Source organism: Aquila chrysaetos, chromosome 2 (genome assembly GCF_900496995.4).
Source record: "Aquila chrysaetos chrysaetos chromosome 2, bAquChr1.4, whole genome shotgun sequence".
NCBI classification, from domain to species: domain Eukaryota; kingdom Metazoa; phylum Chordata; class Aves; order Accipitriformes; family Accipitridae; genus Aquila; species Aquila chrysaetos.
Genome location: NC_044005.1, coordinates 70294421 through 70319842, shown reverse-complemented (window position 1 = coordinate 70319842; position 25422 = coordinate 70294421). Strand labels below are relative to the sequence as shown.

General features: G+C 39.4%; 2 protein-coding genes across 3 annotated transcripts in view; both read right to left on the bottom strand.

The window, feature by feature from the left end:
* The window catches only part of GABRR2 (gamma-aminobutyric acid type A receptor subunit rho2), a 44668-nt gene extending 34581 nt beyond the window's left edge, over window positions 1–10087 (bottom strand). Inside the window, exon 1 of the mRNA XM_030004186.2 lies at window positions 8682–10087. Coding sequence (XP_029860046.1) covers window positions 8682–8950 — 269 coding nt within the window. The 5' untranslated portion in view covers window positions 8951–10087. The remainder of the gene's footprint in view (window positions 1–8681) is intronic.
* A 114-nt stretch (window positions 10088–10201) lies between these two features.
* UBE2J1 (ubiquitin conjugating enzyme E2 J1) overlaps window positions 10202–25422 on the bottom strand; it is a 46657-nt gene continuing 31436 nt past the window's right edge. For both annotated transcript variants that reach the window (XM_030004222.2, XM_030004211.2), the window contains exons 6-8: window positions 24373–24502; window positions 19303–19434; window positions 10202–11985 (exon numbers count right to left, since the gene is read on the bottom strand). In XM_030004222.2, coding sequence (XP_029860082.1) covers window positions 11716–11985; window positions 19303–19434; window positions 24373–24502 — 532 coding nt within the window. In that variant the 3' untranslated portion in view covers window positions 10202–11715. The remainder of the gene's footprint in view (window positions 11986–19302; window positions 19435–24372; window positions 24503–25422) is intronic.

Below are 25422 nucleotides of genomic sequence, written 5' to 3'. Positions count from 1 at the left end.
CAAAAATCTTGGAGGAAAAATAAAGGGATTACTCTAATAGATAAAAAAATGAGGGTAAATTAGGCTTAAAGTCTTGGTCAAAAATTCAGAGCTTAGAAAACCCATCACCACATGCAGAAGTGCGGCTGTGGAAGGGCCATGGATGTGCTTTAGGGTCATTAAAACACAAATCGTGATAAGTATGAGCAAAGGGAGCATAAATCACAAATCAGAAGAAAAGTTTCCCATCAGAGCATTCAATTCAGAAAAGAAATGATAAAACCTAAGGGGTGTTGATAGCTGCTGCTAACACTGATAACCTGTTTACTTTAATAAGGAGGTGAAAAAGAAGAAACAATTAAAAAAACTGTATTAAATGGATGTTTTGAAGGAACATAAGCCTTTGTGCTCCAGGGCACATGCTACATAGGAAAATTTGGATCCCACTCACCTCACTTTGGGCTCCTGTTTAAATTGGGATGTTGGAGCATCTCTCTCTCTGCTAGCTGTAAAAAAAGAGCCAGCTGGAGCAAGTGCACTCCCAACACAGCTTGCATTAATGTTTTCTTAAAAGCAAAGGGATAAACCCAAGCACAGCCATTAACGGGAATGGTTGGAGGCAAAAGTTTAGCTTTTTACTGCTTGCTGCAGGGGAAGGTTGTGTTTCTTTGGAGAGGTTAGGGTTGCCGACAAAGCGCTCCGCGTCACAAACCACAGTATTGCCTCTGTGCCTGAAAAGCTGGAAGCGGAGAAGGATGATCTTCCTGTGTCTGCTTGACTTTAACCAGCAGGGCAAGGCCTAAGTATCAGTGAATGTTCAATCAAACCTCTCTACTCAAAGAATGGGGAAAAAAAATCAAATTAAAAATCCAATAAAACTTTGGATTGCATGCTGTATGAGGAAATAGTATGGAAAACCCTGACTGTATTACAATGCCATCTTGTAAATCGATGGCACAGCCTCACTGAAACGCCAAGCTCGGATCAATTCACTTAAAAGTCATCCAACAGCAAATAGCATACGCGAAAGTTGCTAAGAATAAGCCTGTGGCTGCAGAGGCTTCAGAGGGCTGGCTGGGGCCACCGACACTGCCTTAGGAAGAAAACAGAGGTTTTCAGGAACTTCCTGAGCCAGGGTTTGCACTTAACAGCCAGAATTTAATCATCAGTTCATGCCCAATCCTTCAGGTACATGATGGACGACTCAGAATTGAGAGTGGTCTGTCATTTAATTTTTAATCAATTTAATCCACCTACAAAAAATTTTGTATAGAGCTATTTTTAATGACAGGCAGTCTACGCAGCCTTTGAAATGTCTAACAACTATTTTTGTCAATTTAAGCCAAAGGCAAGACCAAGTTTGCCTGAAAAAAAACCCATTCTTTATAACACTAAGTGACAACAGCTATGCTGGTATCTCCTGATCCTCTCCGGCAGGTATCCCATGCCACCCCCACACTGCTTGGCATAGGAAGTATCTCATTATTTGCAGCAAAGGTGAATACAGCCACCAGTGCCTTTGCAGAGCCGAAGGATGCACTGAACGCTCCTGCCCATCCCGCGCCTTTACTGACAGTCTGATCACTGGTATCTCATAAATCCTCCCTGATGTACTTAGGGGCTTTAGCACTTCTGATTATAGATTTGTCAGGGTTTCTTTCAGCTTTATGCATTCTCTGCAATTCACCACTATTCATTTAAAGCGACCCATCTCCCTTTCTCTTTTTTGCCATGTTTTTGATATGTAATTTTATTGCTATTTACACTTAGCTCATGTGGGATGAGTTTGATAAAACTGTCTTTTGTGAGGACTTGTTCCTGTTTACAGAGGAGAGAAGGGGACAGGTATCTCATCGAGCTCCCGTAAAGGCCTCTCCATTATTGCCCTAAATTTTTTTTTATATTTTCCTTTCCAGTCACTTTTATTCAGAATTGTTCTCAGTTGCATAAAATAGATCCTTTTTATATTGCCAAATAGATCAAAGAAAATTAAATTTGGATAGCATGAGAAACCAGACAACAGCTCAGCAGGACTCAAAAAAGCAGCGGGTATCTACGCAGACATTCGGACCTTCCCGGAGCAAGATAAAGAACTTATAAAATTGGAAACAGTCCTCGTGCTGTAGGGCATAAGGCAATGGCTAAGTGGTGAGCCTGAAAGGAAATATGATCTCCGGCTGGAGCACGGTGCAGCTGCCGGCAGCCAAGGTCCAGGAGGTTTCTACATCTCCCTCAGGAGAATTCAGCATTGACTTCGGTCACAACAAGATGGTGTCTCACGGTCATGGGACATTGGCTCCTATTATCCCATTTCCTATTGGGATTTGGAAAATATTTCTACAGTTTCGTGAAAATCTTACCGCACTTCAGTATATTCTCTGGGAAACAAAAAAACCGAAACGCATTAGTTGAAGGTGTCATTTACTTTGTGTAGAAGCCACAGCAAGCTGGAGGAGATGCACACTAGGTGTAAACCTAGCACCAAGAAAGGTACAAAACCTACTGTTTTTCTAACCAGCAAAGCATACAACTGCTGCTCCCCTAGAAGATAAATGAAAAAGAGAAAATACAATAACAGTTTATGACTGCCATAACAATTAAATTGCTCCTAGATGAGCATTCCAAATTTGTTATCTCCAATACGCTATGAGTGTATCCCACATAGATGTGTATCTTTAATATTAATGTACATGGATCACATGGGATCAGATACGGGGTCGAGAACTTTCTGACAAGCTGGGAACCTCAGGGTCCTTGATTTTGGGAAGGTCTCCTTCCACCACCTGTCAGGGCCAGCAATTCGAGGGCTTGACAAGTCCCAGTTGCCCAAGAAGCCCTGGTAGCTCCACAGCAAGGCGGGTCTATCCTGGTTTACATGGATGGCCACACCAGTCCCTCTTGTCTCCAGAGCCGCAGGGGAGAGGGACTCTGTTGCCCTACCTCTGGATGTAACACGCTCCACACTGACACATCTGTGGTTTTATGCCTGGAGCAGGAAGGAAAGAAAAGTGACATTCCTTGCCAGATTTCTAGAAAAAAAGCTAAATCAGACTCTGGAAGATTATGGATGCAAACTCAGACACAATCACTGTTATTGTACACATTAGGAATATCTCATGGTTACATGTGCAACACACCTTAACATCTACTGTTTGGGACCTTCCATTTTTGCTTGGTTTTATAAACTACGGTTTTTAACCAGGAAAAAAAAAAAAATCTGTTCTATGGTTGTTCATGTTTTTAGCTTATTAAAGATGAATGCAGAATACATTTGTTCTTCACAGCGATAAATGGAGCCTTTTTTTACCAAGCGTATCCCAAACCCTGCACTCCTTGCCTCTTCCTATACCCATCCAGCCCAAAGCCAACAACAGTAACGTAAGCAGAGGGTAAAATTCACAAAAGATGTTTTATGCAGAGACACTCCCTTGCAAGGCTAAAAAGCTCAACCTTTTATTTTCACTATTTCAGGGCAGAATTATCCAACCTGCCTGGCTGTCCCCACACCCCCTGCCACTTAAGATGTCATCTTTGGTTTGTGAAAACAAAAAACAGTTACAGGCAGTCCTCACTGTGAAATCAGTGCAAGTCACACCGGTGCCAGCAGAAGCAAAAGGAAAGCAGCGTGTTTAATTGCAGAGGTACAGCACCGTGATAACGCTCAGCTTTCCAGCGTAAATAGGCTGCTTGGGATAACGTGTCTAGCCAAGGGAGCCAGCGGCCACTGTTCTGCTGAAGAGGCAGGAGGCACGACTGTTTAAGAGACGGCGCTGACCGCACACAGGCTGGTGAGGAAGCGGTGTTGAGGCTCTAAAGATCTCACAGTCTACACGGACAACTACACAGCTGCAGCCCGGTCAGAGGGGGCAACATTACCAACAGCTGAGAAGTCGTAACTGCAAACGTGAACCACCGCTGAAGCACCCTGCCAAGATAAGGCACGAGGTTTCCTTCTCAGATCTGCTGTCGCCATTCATGTGCGTACATATCTCTCCCTGATTTTGTTTCACGTTGCTATTTGGTCCTGCTGCGAAGCCGTGGTGTTGGTGAATAGATCTCGGGAGGCATCAGATCTTGGTCGACTAGAGGCTGTGCAATGCCCTGCACTTGAACCCTAGGTGAGCAACACACCTGTAAAAAATGGTTATCAACATTTTAACCACTGAGCCACTTACAAATATCACGCTTTCTGAGAAATCACTGGAGATCAGAGGGGATCAGTAGGGGCTCGGAGGTATCACAGGCCAGTGGACTTGCCTGCTCCACCTGGTCGAAAGTTGGGGGAAAAAAATGCAGCCCTGCAAGGCAGCGGAGGGAGCACACCTGCCAGCAGCAGCCATTTCAGCAGGGATCAGCGGACCGCTTGCCCCAGTGGATCGCTGTTCGGAAGAACAGGCTGTGTGCTGAGTTTCATGCTGCCATGCCCCGAGGGTCTACCTCTGCTTCTGGGTCCCAACCTAAGGCTGGCGTGTAGCATATCCTGAAAATTACATCTCTAAGAGATACTCCAAATCACTGACAACTTCTCATGGTTTAACCCCAGCCAGCAACTAAGCACCACGCAGCCGCTCACTCACTTCCCCCACACACGGTGGGGTGGGGGAGGGAATCGGAAAAAAAAAAAAGTTGTGGGTTAAGAACAATTTAATAGAACAGAAAAGAAGAAACTAATAATGGTAATAGTAACACTAATAAAATTACAATAGTAATAATAAAAGGATTGGAATAAACAAGTGATGCACAATGCAATTGCTCACCACCCGCCGACCGATGCCCAGTTAGTCCCCGACTGGTGATCCCCCTGTCCCCACTTCCCCCAGTTTATATACTGGGCATGACGTCACATGGTATGGAATACCCCGTTGGCCACTTTGGGTCAGCTGCCCTGGTTGCGTCCTTTCCTAACTTCTTGTGCCCCTCCAGCCTTCTCACGGGCTGGGCATCAGAAGCTGAAAAATCCTTGACTTCAGACTAAACGCTACTTAGCAACAACTGAAAACATCAGTGTGTTATCAACATTCTTCTCATACCTAACTCAAAAACATAGCACTGTACCAGCTACTGGGAAGACAATTAACTCTATCCCAGCTGAAAGCAGGACACCACTTGAAAAACCTCAGCAAGAAGTCTTTAGCTAACGGAAGCTCAAAGCAACTTCTATTTCAAAAGTGCAGTGTTTCTGCTGGTTGAAGCATGAGGCTTTGCACAACTGTTAGGAGAGAGGAATCGGCAGACTCGGAGCCAGACTGTGTCTGTCTGTCTGTCCGGCGCAGAGGCCATCGGAAACACAGCATTCACAGGCACAGCTGAGATGGCAAATGTCTCCTGAGCCCTCTCATCTAGGACAATTTATGCAGAGCAATAAACATTACCAGAAGCATTATCAGCAATGTTTATAGAGCAATAAATATTAACAAAAGCACTGTTTTTCAGAGTTTCTCTTTTTCTGTGTGGAAGTTCCGTCCAGATGGATAGTCTAGGACTACCAGCATTTGCAGTTCCTGAGATGCAGCGACCACAGTGCTACTGAAGAGTACCCCGAACTGCTGCCAATCCAGCGTTGGACATGCCAACGGCACTTCCTTGGCACTTACGGTAAGGCTGCTGCTCCAAAGAAGCTACAAGCACACATACACGTGCACTGTACAGTCAGTACTACCCATTGCAAGTCTGACACGGCCTGGCAGCAGGACGCAGCTCCCTGGAAAATCCCGGCTAGCAACACGGCTGCACAGACCACGGCCCATCCGGCACATACGCCTGCACCTTTCCACACTTATACCATCTCCTTCAGCTCCAAAGTCTTTACCTCCTCTGGAAATTTATTCCCTGGTGTGTAGGTAACGCTGGGGCCAACATCCCCTGCCCAGCAGTCAGCCAGGTGACTCTGACAGGTTTTACTCTGCAGTTCATTTATCACTTGATTTCTCTAAAACAGAAATAAATGCAAAATTTTTTTACCAACAAATCTCCTGTTAGTTATGAGCCCTTGGTTTTGTGCACCATTTGCCAGCTCGTACCTCAGCAAAAAGGCTCTCAACTTCACACAAACAGGTGTCACTGAATCCCTTCACCCAGATTTTTAAGAGACAGGGACTGCATCCCTGGAAAACATAAAACACCCACCACAGAAGTACAAAGCCGGGAGCTGCTACTCAATGAGCACACACCAATTTCGTGCGCAAAGCCCGGGCTCTCCAGAGCATAACGTGAAGCTGCTCCAGGCAATGGTCACGGCAATGCTGCACAGAGGCCGTTGCTTCTCGGAGCCATACCTCTGTTTTGTAGAAGAGCTGCATTATCAGTGAGGTGGGGAGTGCAGGAATAAGAACATGAAACATGACGCAGTTTTTAATTAAGCAAGTGTTATCCATTCAGCATGCTGAGGTACCATCTTCATAGAAAAAACAACGCATTACAGTTCAATATTAACGTAAAACGAGGGGAGTAATGAAGGATGCACAGGCAACCCTTAACCTGGAATTTCTTGATTTGGCCACAGCCCTAACCTGGCTTTACCGTTTTCCTTTCCCGTGAAGGCACAGCCTCAGCCTCTCGGTGTACACTTAGCGGACAGCTGTCTCGCGCCTGCAGCCCGCGGAGCTCCGTGGGTAAGAACCTTTACACAACATTCAAGTAATGAACTACTTCTTGAACTCAATATAAAGATCTTTAGATCAGATGGATGTATCAATTTGAAGGACACGAAATATCAGACTTAGCAAATGTAGATTCCCAAACACAGGAATAAATTTTCTTGGCTAATATGTTTACTGCAAAATTTACTGTATTTCTTATTGTAAGTTAGCAAGAGAAATACTAAGCAGAAAATGTGATGAAATTATTAAAAAGGACACTGTTTTAATTTCTCTTACATTATTAGAAAACCAGCAGAGGAACTGGCTTTAATTTCCTTTTACTAGGAGAGTCTACTATTCATTGCTGGTTTAGAAACAACTATATTTTTTCTGCATAACTGGAAATTTAAAATATCAATGTCACTGCTCATACATTCTTTTTTTTTTTTCAGTATTGCAGAATTCTCTGTATTTAAAATGCCATTCACATTTGACAGTCTCTAGAGCTCCATTTTACATACTTTTTAATAAGTACCTTGCATAGGAAATGTGTGTGTGTGTATGTGTGTGTATATATATATATATATAAGGCATATAGTTCCTTAGGTTCTACCTGGCTGGAAAACTGTTCATGAAAATCATTATTCCACAAGAAACCAAATGGTATCAGTTATTCTTTACAGTAAATTCATTTATCTAAATAATTTTAGCAGTACTTTGACTTCCACTCTATCACAGCTTCAGAAAAATAACAGCACTGGAGAAATTGTAAATTATTTCTGCAATGTTTAAATGAAGTACAAAATATTCAAACAACTTTTAACCCAGAGAATGGCACTACTTTTGGGCAAAGTCATGTTTAAAAGAAGGATTTATACTATTTTGTTACTTCGGAGTCGATGATCTCTACTACATGTGAATGGTTTGCAAGAAAATGCTACTGTTGAATCCCCCACATTTCCCAGAACATAGACTTGGAAAAATTTTCAGAGTTGAATGAAAGATCTCATTCAATAATGGATATTCTGTGGAAATCAGTGGTAAAACTTCAGTTGGCTTTAGGATTTCAGGATCAGGCCCTAGCTGTTTCAGCTGTATAACATTTACGTCACTAAAAGCATATGCTACTGTATTTTTTCAATAAGTAGTATAAATCTGAGAGCATATTAGGTATTCTTTGCTTTCAATTATATCACACCACTTCTTTGTAAAACATTCAAGTAACAACACTCCTTATAAAAGCGTTGAGTGTTAAAACCAAAAAACCCAACAAAACAAATGAAAATACGAAGGTTTACAGCCACAGTGAAGCCATTTAATAAGATGGATTAACCCAATTTTTTTTTTTTGAGCCCTTCAAACAATGAACAGTCTTGTAAGATATAATTGCTACTGGATGACATAACTACCAAAAAGGATAACATACTTTGGACTGTCTGACAGGTTTGGAAGATTATCTTTTCTAATGTAAACCTCGAGTCAAATCTCAGCAACAGTAAATCTAATAAACTTTGCTAAGACCTTTAACTCTTTCTTGTGCCTTTGCTTGACTTTAAAATATATATATATTTAAAGTTTCCATGTATTTCTTCAAAATGTATTTTTAATTTTACAATCCCTGGGTAACTTCCAGGGATTTATTTGTTATTAATTAGTATAACACATGCTAACCAACATCCCCATGTCAAATTATTACAGCATAACATGCAATTTCAAGTCAACATAAGTAGCACAGACATTCCAGCAAGCAGGGTAAATAACCTGCTCTTGAAACAGGCTGAAACAATACGTAGATTTTAACATCTCTATTAATTACAACTTCCCTGAATTCTCTCAGTAATTCACATATAGGGCTAAGAGTGTTTTTACCACAATCCATGCTGAAGTGGTCAACTTCTCTGCAAAACCTGCCTCGTTAAGAGTTAATTAACATTAGCATCAAATGTGCCCATTTACAGTTAAAACCGATTATACTATCCGAGACTATTATAAAAATATTATCTATAAAGCTTTTTGCACATACAATATACACAAAGACAGTGGCAGGGCAGATTTTTATGTCTATGTAGTAATGGATTTCTAACACCCCAGGAAAAGAAACGTATGTGTTTTAAGAACCCTTACCTTGCCCTCTGCACCTCCAGCTGGCTTGTCCACCTCCTCCTCCTGTGTTTTCTGCTTTCCACAAGAAGAACTAAGCAAAAGATTAATAAAAGGAGTTTTGCAAAATAAGGCATCTTGCTGGAAATAGGAGTCGGGCACTCTGCACTCCAGTAACCTCCTGTAGTACAAGTCCCCCCGGGTTTAAGCATTGAATCAACTCTAATTCGCGTGTTCGTCGGCAATCGGTGGTAGAAACGCTGCTTTCCCAACGTGATGTTTTCGACAGGCATTCAGGGGCTTCTAACTCAAAGCTTTTGCTTCATCACTGCTTAATGATTGGCCATTACTCATGAAGTTTGCCTCACCAAACATTTCCACTGGGTCCTAAAGGATATTTACTAAAGCCATTATATAAAAACCCACAATTCTGCATGCCAGCTTTTTGCTCAATCCCCTAATCTCAGGGCAGCGCTATCCTTCTGCCAGACTGTGTAAAACCAGGCTGTCCCTTTTCATTAGGCTTTCCAGATTTTCTGTTCCTTTGCGTGGCATCTTTTTCAACTGGAAAGAGCCTGTGCCATGTTTCAGACGTGTATCATTGTAAAATGTACACATCTTGATGGTTCTGTAGCAGTTAAGATTTTATTTTCCAGTTTAGTCTGGCTCTTTATGCTGTTGAAGATAAAAGATGAGCTATTTCCTCTGAAAATGATTATTTTATTTACTGTTAACTTTTAAAGGAAAACTAAAACACAGTAACCCCCAGAGTATCTATACATGCCATAGACTCTTCACATAAATCAAGTCTCTGTTAATATTTATTTTTTCAAATAGGTATTTGCACAATCAGGCATTTTAACTTTTATTTAAAAAGTCTGAAATAAAAATGAAAAGCTACAAAGCAGCTACTTCATTAATCACAAGGAAGAGGCTGTTTTCAGAAACCACTCAAAGCTTATTTTCTCCTAACCCATTCAAAGGGCAACATAGAGTGCCTCTTTGCAGAAGACTTAGCTGCTTTACTAACAGCCAGTGTGTGATACAGGTACGAGAGCAAAAGTTTGCCTGGCACAGCAGTGAGGCTCTAGGAAAAGAAAACCACATTCAGAGCAAACTTCGAGGACCAGGTGGGTCAAAACCCAGCAAAACTGTCTTTTGGGTCAAACCTCCTTCAGAACTCTCTTCTGTGAGCCCAGGTTTGCAATACTTGAAAAGAACAGGTATTCAAGCAACATACCAACTAGGAAACACAGGTACTTTTATTTTTCAGGCTACAGGATCTGGAGAGGGTTTTTTGGGTTTTGGTGTGGGGTTTTTTTGTTTTTAATTTCTGATGAAATAAATATACAAATTAGGTAAAAACACATCAATTAATATATTGACATTAAATTGTTCTGTAGCAGAATGTGTAAGTAACTGCTGAACTGGCTGAACAAACTACATACTTTTGTGTGAACTTAAGAAAACTATTTTTTGATCTTCGTTCCATTATACCTGCAAACAAGATTATCAACAATCCACAAGAAGTGCTAAAAAGGAACTCAGGTTTTGCTTTTTTTAATTTCCACATCCCCCTTAAACACACAATGGGCCTTCCTTATTTTAGAAGTTGTTACAGCTACTTCAATGTTTCACAACACTAATACATAATATATTTAACAAAATTTAGGAAAGCTGTAGGTAGCTTGACAAATACTTGCTGAGAAACAGGATGAGAATCTCACTTAAGTCAGTGCTATCGTGTTTGACAGCAACGAAATGAGTTAGCTAAATTTCATTGTCTTTGAAATAAACATGCTAGAATACATTTAAATGTGAACAATAATACAAGAGGAAAATTATCCCACTGATTGCCGCCTTCTACTTCACTGCAATACTTAAACATTGACAGACAAAACCTCTCAAAAACCTAACAATTGTAGGTCTATTGCTTGTATATGTGATTTCACAGCATTCATGAATATTACGAGTTATTTTTTTAATAAACTGATAATACAAAAAGCCTCTGGGTCCAATATTGATTTTATGTTTAAAAAAAAAAAAAACCACTGAAACAAAAAAAAACCAAAAAAACCCCAGAAACCGAAAACAAAAGGCCATGTAATACTTGAAACATAACTGAAGACTGGCTTGAAACTGTTTATTACTGCCAGGGTTTTAATAAATATTTCTTTTAAGCATGTTCATATATATGAGAGTTTAAGTATAATAAGGTTTAAATTTTCTTTAGTAAATAAAACCACATATGAAACATTCAGTTCAACACATGTATATTTCTGGTATAATTAAAAGACAATAGCTCTGGGTAAATAATTATATTATATATTTATAACTATTGCAAGAATAGACATGTTTTATATAATCTTCAAATTTAAAAAACCAAGATATACAATTGCGAGTATTAGAAGAGGACATTCAAATCTTGCAAAAGATTATCCAATCTTTCTTCCAAAAAATAAAATCAAAATAATGCAAGTAGTTTTCTGGCCCCTGCTTTCCTCCCCTACTCCTTTCCCCCTTTCACACACACAAAGCAGCATCACAACCAATTCGTACATGTTCCCCTTCTAGAAATGAGTCATGGTAAATAAAAGTGGTTAAAAAACCGTATCCCCTCTAAATTAAGAGTTCACTGGACACAAACACATAGTAGTGTTTCATTTTATAATTCCTTCTCCAATGTCAAATCTTGTACTAACTTAGTTGGGGTGATTGAATGCATTTACACTCCATAAAAAAGTGAATCAACCACTTTTTTAAAATTGTCTTTTTCTAGTTGATAAATTACTCAAATTGACTCCCCTCCTACCTGCCTTAATGTTACCATTCCACTGCACTGTTTCTCCAAGTATCTAGTGGGCACTCAATTAACACTTGTTGGTAGTTTAACTTCCAACTTTGCTTTTCTTACAAGTAATGTATCTGTAGGTACATTAACATTCATAAGAATTTAAGCGTAAATACAAAAAGTAATCTTTGTAAACAGTTCTTATGTCATACCCAATACAGAATGTTCAATAAAGCATTCAAGTCACTGCTGTTACGATAAACAACCCTATAACTCAAATATATACTCGTTAGCCAAGCATATTCTACGAAATATAAGAGCTGCCAATGCAAAAGTCAGAAGGACAATCAGAACAGTTGATCCAGTGTGGTTCATGTTGACTCTTTGTTGCTGTACCCGATTAAAGTCAGTCGAAGACGGAGCCCGTCTCTGACTCTGCTGCTGGGCACGGCGCTGCCGAGGACTCATAGACGTGTTAGTGGACACAGGCGGACTGTGCTCTTGACTGGCCGCGGCGCTGCTGCTCTGAGTTTCAGACTGAAAAGGAAACATGGAGAGTTGCGAGGCAAGATGGTGCGTAAGATTAGCAAAGAATAAAATCATTAGGACTAAAATGTGCTCTTTGGATAATTGTTAATACTTGCAAGCCTGTTAATACATGTCACTAGTAATTATGAGATTGTTAAAGCCATCATTTTTGTCCATACAATACCTCGAGAAGAAGTCTATTTCAAGCTGCAAATTAGCAGTTCTAAGGACAAGAAAAGTCTGAAGAAAGTCTGTCAAACAGTATTTGAATTCTAGATTGGTTCCAAATCCAGAGATTTCGAATATCTTTGTCTAGGATTTGCGTAACTCTTTGCAGTTCAAGAAATCTTTACTAATCCTCCAGATAGTTAAGTCTCTGAGGATTTGTAATGTCACCTATACTGAAGGGGAAACAAGTTCAGGAGGGCAAGAAAGGAAGAAGTCCAGAGAACTATAATTAAGCAATGCTGCACTGCTTTCTGTGGACAGCTGGGTCCAAAAGTCTGTTCTCATCACCACCACCACCACTGGAAAAAACAAAACAAAAATCCTGGATACAGAACACCTAAGTGATTCCAGCATGAATTATTGAGCACTGTATTTATGCATGCACATACCTATTGCCCTCTACTGGTCAAACGTTGGTCTACCATTATATGTACTAAAAAAAATAAACACTGGCAACTGATGTTCAGCTCAGGAGATTATTATTCTAAAGAAAATAATTTTTTAGTCTGTAAGATTGAAACTATGAGTTCTGATATTCCACCGGCCTAACCCTGTTTGCAATACTAAAAGACTCAAACTTCCAACATTTTAATATTAAAAATAGTGACACAGCACAGTTATAGGAAAGTAAAATTGAACCTTGTCAAAATGTTTGTGTTTAAAAAAAACAGTAGCTCTGACAAAAAGTTTTTTTTTTTGAAGTCTTCTCTTCACTTCTCAGAACAGTTTGCAAGTATCAGGTATCCCCACTTAAAGCAACCTGCAGCTATTTTCCAGAGTTACCTTTTTCCCCGCTCCCTTCTTCTAAAAGATTGATTATCATTACAGCAAGTAAAACTAGAATTCTGGATGTTTTATATTTGCTTCTAAGCAAAGGCCTTTTAATGGACACAATATCCATAACCCTAAGCACTGTTTCAGCCAGCTGCTACATCCACAAAAGATATCCTTTCCACATGGCCAGACAGGGAACGTCCTCAACTGTGTATCCCACTTGATGATCCACAAAGCAGTCAGTAGCCCTTGGTCCTCTGACTCTTTGGCCACATATTCTGCATGTGGGAGAAGAACTCCAAATTTTCACCTAATCAGTGATTTGACTAGCCTGGGGAAGAGACCTTCCTTTCCTATCTCTTCATCATTAGTATTTCCTACTGTTTATTTTCAGTAAGGAAGACTGATGTAATTACTTGCCACATTTGACAGCTTGCCTGTTTACACAGGTTTCTTGCCTAAGCAAGCAAGCAGCTTGGGTAGCTTCAAAGAAAAATGTTTTTAAAAGATTTATTTTATCAGCAGAGACAGCCAAGAACACCATGAGCAGCTTGCCATGATTACTACCACACTGCAGAAGAAACTCATTCTGCTCCATACTGAACCCATTTGAAAGCTCCTCATGCCAAGGAAAATAAAGACTTAGGGAAGCTGAGCTTTCAAAAAATGAAATTCCTAGATTCACCTACACTCCCATCTTTCAGAAGGGGAGAGGTTAAAGAATTGAATTCAGGAAGCAAGAACTGCAAATTCAGCAGGCAAAGGGTTATTCTTCTTAAAGTAGCTTTTAAAAAAGGAATAAAAACAAGAAGTCTAGAAATATTACTGATCCTTCATACTTACTAACAAAAGTAACTAGCACTTGCTGTCACACACCTGGGTTTCTTCCCAACACAGCAAATTTTTAATTTAAAAATAAAACAAAAAGGCCCTGTTCTGAATGAGACAAGGTGCCATACACTGACATGAATGGAGCTGTGATTCAAGAGAAACCTCACTGACAATTGCAAGGCTTTAAATTATTTTTTTGGAGGAAATTATATAGATGTATCAGGACAGCAGAAAACTGACTGCTTCACCCAAAGCCGAGCTAACACACTGCCTTGGGATTCCCAACGTAATCAATGACCAAGTATCAGCAGACATGCAGAAGCAAGTTAAATAAAAAAGGAGTGATCATTACCCAATATAAATTTGGGACCAGATGCTACTATATCTTAAATAATATATACATCTAGATAAAGATTTTTTTGTTTGAAGACTTAATTGTTAAGAATCCCACAAATGGCAGATGGGCTTTATTATAAATTTAAAAAAAATCACAATCATCTTGTCTTCACTTACGGCAAGTTTTTAAATTCTCCTTAAGCAAAAATGTCAGATTTTTAGACTAACGCAACACCTCACAAGACACAGTGTCCATTCAATTTTAAGTCATCTTCTGCCAAACCATACTGGAAATGCTGGGGATGAGGGCTTAATAAACTAAAAATAAAAATGTTTAATAAGAGCTACGTTGTAGCCACCTTTAGCATTTGATCTTTACAGTCACTGAATATGCACTTTATGTGTCATATTAGTTCTGAAGCTTCTGAAATTGTTAGAACTAGTAGAAAACTTTGTTCCAAGGACATCTGAGTTTGATGAGTAAGGCTAGTTCACTAAAACGTACATATATTAGAATTAACAAAAAGTTCTATCATATAACAAAATGCAAGTAAGGAAATTTACATTATGTTCAGTCTACTGCAGAATGGTAGCATTCACTGCATCATTTATGCCTCCAGGCCATTATTTTAAAAATTTTTATCAGAATGCTGGAAGTATTAAATAATCTTAGAAGGGATGTTTTAAAAATATAGCAAACTCTAGGAACTCAGAACCATATAAATCCTCTGGGTTACTGAAGCCTCTTTCAGTTATACTCATGATATCAGAGAGATACAGAAATAAGAAGGTGTAAGTATAGGTGAAATACTTGATTTGTGTATATAACTTCCAACTGAAGAACAGCTGAAGTTTGACACACCATGGCTTAAAGGCTAATAAGAGAAATGTCTATTTTTTAATGAATCAAAGTTGGGCCAAGTACTCCTGATTGCCACGACACTTAAAATTGTTGCTGTGGTATTACAAAACTTCAGACACCACTTAATAGTAATAAAAGGAAACACTTTTTAACAATGTATCATTCAGAACATATGATTAAAAATAAGGGCTTCTATAAATCTCATGTATCAGAACATAGCCTCATTTCCTCACAGAAACCCCTCTCGTCAGTTCAAGATTAGTTGACTTCAGTTATACTGTTTATTTCATTACTCCTCATTATAACACTTCATCTGGCCAGTATATTAGTGCAGGACACTCCTATAGTATATTGTTTAATAACAGGTGTACTGAGGTTTAATGTATTCCCAGGTTATCAGAAAAAAGTCTAACCACAGTTTTTAGCTTGTCATGTTGATACTTAATAATAATCATGATTTTATTCAACGACTATAAGCACCAAAGTGGAACATCATTCCACATCAATACACTAAATGTAGGTTGCTACAGGCATGGTAGGAGTTCAGACTCCCATGACAGTCCATGTGGATTTAGTCAGTGTGATCAGGGGGACAGACAGAGCAACGCAGCCTACCAGCCTCTGCTTCTCAGTGAGCTCCAGTGCTCTCCAGCCTCCACTAACCAGTACCACGAACTGTGATCAGAATTTTGTACCAACATTTAGGTGACCACTGGCATAGTAGGTGACTTAATCTGGACCTGAGTCTAACCTGAGTGTCTACAACATATTCATTCTGAAACATTCTTCTGCTCAGATGTGGAAGAATCTCATTTTCTTAATGCTAAGGACAATCACTTTTATCAAGCCAACTTTCAGCAGTACCTTGCTTGCAATATGAATACTCAAACAGGAGTAATGTACCACTACTTTGCCCTGAGTAGACACCAACAGCTACTACAAACTGGCAGAGTGGGGGGAGATGTATATATACTTGTCAGAAGTAGTCTAGTCATAGATGTTTTCTGCACTGGCTTCAGATTCCTCACAAGTATTATGCTGCATAATCCTTTAGGTAGCCTATTGTTTAGTCTTAATAATGCTTAAAGCCTGTTCTTTGCAGCTCTGGATCCTTTTACCCAAGCTGCAGTGGCAGCATTTTCCAGACCCTCCATGGCAGTGTTGTTCTTTTCATGGTGCTCGTGCTGTTGTACTCACTGCCTTGCACCTGCAAACCTCGATAATGTTGTTATGATAAGTTCTCCTGGGAAGCAACTATCACTGGCGTGAGAATCATTGCCCCCCCCCCCCCTTTTTCTTCATTCAAAGATAAGTTACTTAAATACTTGATAAATATTCTCTAGTAATACAGGTGCACAAAATTTTAACAGGCGATGTGCAACATTTGTACTAGTGGGGTACACTTCAGTCACTGCTAACAGGGCCATGAATGGGAACAATCAATGCGCAGGTCTTGATGAAAAGTATGGCAAAAAGTCATCTTCATCATCACCACGTGCTATGCTGGAGAGACAACTTCTATCCCTCTGTCTGCTTTTTAAACAGCAGGAACTCAGGAACTATATATTCAACATTGCACTGGGAAGGTATTTAGTCCTCTGCTAGAGTGCAGACCAAAGTGGACATTGTAGTAATTAAGCGTGGCATTAAGATACTGGCTGCTGCTCTGGCAAAATGACAAGAGAAGGTGGGGAGGGAGGGAAGTGACCTAGAAGATGAGATCAGGCAGGGAGAGCCCATAAGTCAAGAACACATAGTGCACCTCTCCAACAGCATAGACAAACACATCCATGCAACAATTACACCACACAGCAAGTCTCTTCACGGGCAAAAATCAGGAAGACTAAAGTACTGAACAACACAACCGTTCACGCTATGATAGCTGTTAATGTAACAATTGCCATTACTAAAACAGAAACCACTATTTCAAATTGAGTTTTGAAAGTAAAAAAAATATGCTTTACTGAAATACTGTAAGTCTTGGGGTTTCTTTAGTCAGTGAGGCTATGTTCCTTTCCGTAAGTGAAAGCTGACAGAAGGGAAAGTTAATTCAAAATAGCTTTTCTTCTGATGGAAAGAGAAATTCTCTTTTCAGGAATAAGACCCCATGTGGAACATGGGGAATGGACTCAAAGCAATGCCATGCCACAGATCCATTTCAGTGTGCTCTTCACACAAGAATTCAGTTAAACCTGTCCCAGGAAGGGCATTACAATTGCCCTGCCATTAATTCATTGCAAAAATCTTTGTCCTTTCAAGCAGCTTAAAGGTAAAAATCATGGAACAGACAATTGTTGTTGGAAAGAACAAACTTGCCTGTGAAGCAGTCTGTAGATTGGTTTTCCCATAGTAAAACATAGCCTACAGATTCCCTCCTCTTCACCCACAGGTAGACCCTTTCCTTAGCATCTATTTACCACCATGTTTTTAATGAAGACTAGTTACAACTGTTCTAAGAGCAGAAGAAAGGTAACACTCCATTCTTCCTGCACGATTACTACTATTTTTTTCCTCTGTATTGTGTAGCAGGACATAAGGTCCCATGACTTCAGAGTTCGGCACATTAAATCTACTATACCAAAAGGAATCATGCAAGCTAATACAAGGATTCAGCACTGGGTCTACCTCTGCCCTTTTTATTCTCAAAGAGCATAAACCTCAAGTTCACAACAGGAAATTTTCCACAATAGCTTTTAATTAAACACATATTTGTAGTGTAAGTGGTAAACATTTTATCTAAGAAGAGAAAAAAAAAAATAGTTTTGATGTTGCCCACATCTAACACTTACAACTTAGTAAGGTAGAATTAGGTCTTTACACAACAAGAACTAACCCAACAAACTGATTTTACACATGCAAGAAGCCCAGCTGAGTAGAAAGTGTCTGAGGTTTGCATGGATACTCTTTCACACCTATTAGCAAATCAAGGCCTCCGGCCCCCTACTTTGAGATTTCTATTAACTTTTGCATGAATAAGAACACAAAAATAGCAAGCTCAAATTCTTTAAAATAGTCTTTCCTGTTACGCATTTCTTTCTTCCACTGTGTGGCTCTAAGTTTTCACTCCCCAATGGCTCCAGAAGATTCCTAACGCTCAAAATGTGGCAGCTCAGACACACAGATATTGCTTCAAACTCAAACTAACAATCCTGAGTGTGACAGTCTCATCCCTTAAAACGTGAATCCACGTCTCTTCATTTACAGTTTATCACATATATTTTTTACACACATTTATATGTTTAAAGGTCTCATTTCACATGGGACTGTTCTGCTGAAAATTAAGTTAATCATTACTTATCAAATCAGCATAACTGATTAAAACAAATTTCTTAGAAATGGGATTAATCAAAAAAAAAAAAAAAAAATCAGTCTCTTTTTCCTCAAGAAAATGCTAGCAATGCCTTGGTATTTTGGCTAGTTCTACTATATTAGCCAGGATTTGTAATAAGAAGAATAAAATAAAATGGGTTATTAAATCCTGAACAATCTGGAAAAATCCTTATTGGGGGAAAAAAGTATGCTATTAGCATGTTTATATTTCTACATAGCTTGAAAATATGTTGCAAACACGCAACAGATGGTCTGACGTTATTTGACGTGTTTTAGTTTTTTTAAATGATCTGCAGCCCCATCCTCTCTAAAAAAGACAGCTTAGCTGGGATTTGCCTGCAATTTATCAGTGAATTTAGATTGCATTTGCCACAGTCCTAACAGCAGCTGCCTTGGCCCACCACCAGGCCTCGGTCACTTCCGAAACCATTATGTAAGCCCGACACCTAGCAGCTTTAAAACATAAGTGTCATACTTCAAATGGTAAGAATATTTTAGTCAGATTTACTTAAGAGGTTATAAAAACCAGGAAGATATCCTTAATTAATATTTAAAAGCTACAAATTATCACTGAAACTTTTTTGCCTCTGGCTAAGAATTCTATTGCAAAAACCCGTGATATATTATGCAGATGGTAAATTGTAGTACTTCAGACACCATAATATTTTAATGAACTGTTAACCCATACATTAAAGGAACTAGTGTGAACAAGAATTGCTAAAAGAACATTATCTATTGTTTTTAAGAGAAGGAAGTGAAAGCAGAGAGACTGCTATTTCTAAAAGTGATCAGCATACTATTTGCTGAAGTTTACACGTAGATTTTATATAACAGTATGCAGAAGTTCTAGAAGAAATGTATGAACTACATACTCTTAATGAAGCCTCCAATCAGCTTAACAGTACTGATTTCATGTTCAGACTATGCCTGTACTTGCACCGATAGAGTTCAAAGACAGACCATACCATTGCACTTGTTGGATCCTGGAATGCTCTAGCTGCACTATCCTGCTGGGGCTCACGTGAAGCCGCAGAGTGGTTCAATCCTGAAATGTTTGAGGGTCCAGCATCAGGCTTCCTGGATGCATTGACTTCTGCCTACAAGGAGTACATATGTATGCTTCAGAGACAAGATCAAAGTTCCTCCAAAAAGATTTGGCTTATTTTGGAATGTGTGTTTTAACGCATGGAGAATATGAGACTTACTGAAATGTAATAATCAAGTACGCCAACTGCAGTTTAATTACATACCAACAATTAAGAAATTCTCATTCTTTAGAAATAAGACTATAGATGTGCAAACATCAGTTTAAAAATAATTTTGTTTGCGCATAACAACAGGTATAATATTCAAAAAACACACAGATGTATAGAGCAAAAAAGAAAATTCTTTAGAAAATCCAGGACAACATTATGCCAGAAATAAAACCATTTCTTAAAACTTTTGTTTCTCATGTCCTTAAGTGAATGCTGACTACTGTTGTTACAAGTGAACTAATATAGCCTGTTTCTCAGCAGGGCTAACTAGCCTCCAGTAATTGCTAATTTAATGTGGCTATACTGGTTCTAGTACTGAAGTTGCCTCACAGCCAGAGTGGACATATATGCATGGCACTACACTGTGTCAGGCACACATACCTCAGTTTCCACTATTTAAATTTCAGCACAAGCAGAGCAAAAGAAAAAATACAAGTCTTATAATAGTACACATTTATAAAATGTCTAATAAGCATTCAATTCCCAGAATTTAGGTTTCACACTTTTGGAAATTTGAGACAAGAGATCAGTAGTAACATGTAGAAGACCATGAACAAACCTCTTGTTAAAACAGTATATATGCCTGCAATAATCCCTTGGGAATAGAAAAGGACATAGCATCATAGTCCTGGACTGAAACACTTAAAAATTTATACACATTTTGAAAAAAAAAAAAAAAAAAGTCATGACCAGATCAATTTTTATCAGCAAGCAAGTCATCTCCCAAGTCATATATCTAGATCTCAATTTATTGTAAAGGTGACAATTCCAAATCTAATACCTGTCTTCAAATGCAGATATAAGTAGTGGTAGTAGTAGTAAGAAATACAGTGTATTAGAAAACAACCAGCTATGCTGATAACAAGCTAATAAGATCACAAGATAATTATATTCTCTCATGATACTATTTTGTGTGAGGAAATTAAATTCCCTGTTTCTTGATGTACATTACCTCAGGAGAATCCGAAAAATATGTCAATGAAACAACCTGAACGTTAATTTAACATTTAAGAACACTTATAAACTGACAAAACTGCTTTCCTTTTGCACTTGACTATTATGAACTTTAATATTAGACAGGACAAGTTATGACTCAAATACGGACTAGCAACAAAGCAACACAGGAATATGAATAATTTAGGCTGCAATGAACCTCTAGATGTCACCTGGTGCAACTCCCTCCTCAAAGCAGAGTCATGTTCAGCCAACTTTTGAGCACCTCCAACCTGCAGGGTGAATTTCCCTTTCCCATATCCAGTTGTAAGTTGTTTCCCTGGAACCTGTGATCACTGCTTTACATACTTCCGCTTTTTCCAAGAAAAGCTCATTTCATCTTTACTGTTAATCTCTATAAAGCACATACACTACAAAATGTGAATTTGATTTATTTTAGTTTATGAAAGTACTAAGTCTAGTATGCTAGATTGAAGTCAGACTAGCATTCAAAACAATAAAGCACTTGAAAGTTCCCAAAACTGAACTATCTTTTTTGTCACCTAGTCTCTCTATTCTCAGCCCTTACCTTCAAGGAAAGAAGATGAACATACATATTTGGTTTGCGCAGCAAGGTTTTGGTAGCAGAGGGGGCTACAGGGATGGCTTCTGTGAGAAGCTGCTAGATTCCCCCATGTCCAACGGAGCCAATGCCAGCCGGCTCCAAGACGGACCCGCCGCTGGCCAAGGCTGAGCCCATCAGTGATGATGGTAGTGCCTCTGGGAGAACAGATTTAGAGAGGGGGAAAAAGCCCTGCGTGGCAGGAACTTCGGCCAGAGAGAGGAGTGAGAAGATGTGAGAGCACCAGCCCTGCAGACCCCCAGGTCAGTGCAGAAGGAGGGGAGGAGGTGCTCCAGGCGCCGGAGCAGAGATTCCCCTGCAGCCCGTGGGGAAGACCATGGTGAGGCAGGCTGTCCCCCTGCAGCCCAGGGAGGTCCACGGGGGAGCAGATCTCCACCTGCAGCCCGGGGAGGACCCCACGCCGGAGCAGGGGGATGCCCGAAGGAGGCTGTGACCCCGTGGGAAGCCCATGCTGGAGCAGGTTTTCTGGCAGGACTTGTGACCCTGCGGGGGACCCACGTTGGAGCAGTCTGTGCCTGAAGGACTGCAGCCTGTGGAAGGGACCCATGCTGGAGCAGTTTGTGAAGGACTGCAGCCTGTGGGAAGGACCCATGTTGGAGAAGTTCATGGAGACCTCTCTCCCGTGGAAGGGACCCCACGCAGGAGCAGGGGAAGAGCGTGAGGAGTCCTTCCGCTGAGGAGGAAGGAGCAGCAGAGACAACGTGTGATGAACTGACCCCAACCCCCATTCCCCGTCCCCCTGTGCCACTGTGGGGGAGGAGGTAGAGAGAACAGGGAGTGGAGTTGAGCCTGGGGAGGAGGGAGGGGTGGGGGACTGTGGTTTTTTTAAAATTAGGTTTTATTTCTCATTACCCTACTCTGATTTGATTGGTAATAAATTAAACAAATTTCCCCAAGTCGAGTCTGTTTTGCCCATGACAGTAATTGGCGAATGATCTCTCCCTGTCCTTATCTTGACCCATGAGCCTTTCGTTATATTTTCTCTCCCCTGTCCAGCTGAGGAGGGGAGTGATAGAGTGGCTTTGGTGGGCACCTGATGTCCAGCCAGGGTCAATCCACCACAACAAATTTAAAAATAATAATGAGGGTGAGTGGAGAACTGATTTTACTGCAAAATATGCCTTGTGATGGCAACATGTAGATAAACCATATTGCTTTATAGTAATGTGTATGCTATTAGTTGTCTATCTTTTGGGTTTTTTTTTTTTAAAGCCAAATGGAATTTATGGTATATAGCACCTAAAATGCACAAAACAATTTGCAAGTCAATGTAAAGTTGATAAAAAAAAAAAAGTAATGTTGTATTAAACCAGACAGGAATAAAGGTGGAGGCTCATAGAAGCAGGAAAACTGTAATGAGGAAATGTGGTTTGTTATTTTTTTCTCCTGAATTTCATATTCCTTTCTCAATATCACACATGGGGTTTTTTTTATAAGTTACCATTTTGCTTAAGGCTGGTATGAAATAATTTCTCATAATCCTAGGATCATCTAGAAAAAGTTACGATATCTCTTCTTTAAGGATCAAGATAATGCAGAGATTGCTAGTATGTTTCCTAGTAGAGAGCGCTCTCAAATTACACACTCAATCAGCACTCTGATGTTAAATCTTACCCCATAAATTGACATGGAATATATCCAAATGATTAAAAACTTTTGTATTCCCTGCTAATAATTCATACTATTAGTTTACTACAAACACATCAATTGAATGCCTCAGCCTAACATCAAACAATAACAAAGTCAAGCTAAGCAGAGAAGCAGGAAGCTTAAAAAAAACCCAACCCCTAAAATTTTATTTGAGAAAGGGAGGGAAGGTGCAACCAGAAGACAGACTTGATTTACCTTGTAAAAAACCCACAATGGATTGGAAAAGGCTGCAGAAACCTGAGGCTTTTGTTCATTTTTCCCTTGCTGAGTGCTTGTTCTTAGGAGGTGGAGTTAAGTATGTGGATACATGGGACGCACCAATATTCTTTAGAGACTGATGTCCCTAAGTCTTTCATTTTAAAACTGAAAAAGGTATGAAATGCAAGTTAAGAGTTCTTTCTAAAAAAAATTATACTCTGATATTTCTAGAATTTCTGTGAAAATTAGCAGTTCTTAAGTAAAAATTAATCCTACACTTTTTAACCCATATATATTGTAAAAAAGGCAGGAGCAGGCAGTCCATTGCTTCTCTGAGTAGCTCAGCTTTAAAACTCTGTCCCTGTATCTCTTCATCTTTGTAAAATATTTTGAGATGTTTTTATCATAAGCATTATTACACACAGATCCAACCATGTCAACATGTCTAGATGTGAGATTGCACAGGAATATGCAGGTCCTGAAAAACTGGCAGTAATGCTCAGGCAATCTTTACTCTCATGGCACACACACAAAAAAAAAAAGTAGTCTTTAGGACAGTGTTAGGAGAACATCGGTGGTCAAAGGGGACATATTAGCATCCTGACCTTAGTGAGGATATATTCTGCACCAATGCCATGTTGTCATAATGTATTTCACTGTAGATCCCTGCCCTCATGCACAGCAGTCTTCCTTAGTGGCTGATTTAAGAGTTTAGAGGAAAACCCAGTGAAAAACAACACTGTGCATGCAAGACATGCAATTTTCTAAGGCACATATTTGGCTAAACAAACCTTACTTTCACTGAAACACAAGCTAGAGAACACATTTCTGGGTAACGGCAACTTCCATTCCAGAGTTCAACTTTCAGTATCTTCAGCTGCAGAGTAGTTCAAAAGAATTTGCACCCATTTTTCAGTAGGAATATGTTTTATTCCTTCCATAAGCCAGAAGGGGGGGGGGGGGGGGAATCACAAAGGAAAAAAAATTTAGGTTAGCTTTGCCCAAACTTTCCTAACACTTTTATGATAAGACTAATTCTGGAGAATTTAATCAAGTTATTAGTGACTGAAAAAATAGAAATAAAAGCAACATAGTTACACAGTTCTTACCACAATGCTCACCACTGAAATTAAAACTAATCAATCAGTGCTTGAGATGCACAATTTATCAATTGGCTCATTGCAAGAGATCCACTCCTATTTTCCTCTTTCAGACTATCCTAAAAAATCAGGTTTCCATGTAGTGATTGATGAAGGTTTATGAAATGATGAATGTTTCTAAAATTTACAAGTTTTTCCTCCTTTTTTTTTTTTAATTCTATACAACAGAGATAAAAGTTTAAACAGTGACTTCACCTTGAAGCTAATTTGCCTGGCAAGTTCTTTAGCCTCCTTGTCCGCCTGGCTTGACACACTTCCGGATGTTAGTGGTAAGAGCGCTGTCTTCATAGATGTGCCACACATTTCACAACAGAAGTCTTGTGACCTGGCCACAAATGACATAGCTCAGAATAGCATGTTCTCATAATGTTCTTGTGTGCTTGTTTAAACAAACTATTTGCAAAACAATCCACAGAAAGACAAGTGGTGTCAAGACCAGTAGCTTAAAAGTACTTCCCCCTGCCCCAAATCACACTGTCTTGAAAAAATATGTTGAGAATTATCTATACTACAAATACACATTCTCTCATGTCATTTAGGAAAGTATTAACAACTGACTTGCATATTGCTATTATCTATATTTTATTAATAATTTTTTACATTTTAAAACTTACTTTATACCTGCAGCAAATTAAAATTGTAAATTATAAAGACCTAACTATTATTACAAATATTAAATTGGACCCAAGAGCTTGAACCTTAAATCCAGGAATTTCAGCTTCTGCAAGAGCACTGCCTTTCCTCCCCTGCACACATAATTTGTCTATAGGGCATACTGCAGGCAGCTCTCCAGGACAATGAGAAACCACACAGCCTTGATAGTACAGTACCAAGACCAACCCACGAAACCCTACCTTCTCAGCAGAGTTTATTAGCTTTGACTCAGTGCCATGCTAACAGGAAAGTTGCAGCTTCCAATTTGTAGGCAGGTGTGAGCTTATTCTGCCTGTACTCTGAGCCAAATAATGTACTAGTTAGAATGTGAAATACAGTAACTTTGCTTATTACATAGGGATATGGCCTTTCAAGTACCTTCTCCTTCCCAGATGGAAAAGGAGAAAGACCAAAAAAACCCCCACAGGTATAAGATATCATTTAAGGATAATCACAGAATAGTTGAGGTTGGGAGGGACCTCTGGAGATCATTTAGTCCAGTCTCCTTGCTCAAAGCAGGGCCAAACAGAGCACGTTGCTCAGGTCTGTTTCCAGTCACATTTTTAATACCTCCAATGACAGAAACTCCAC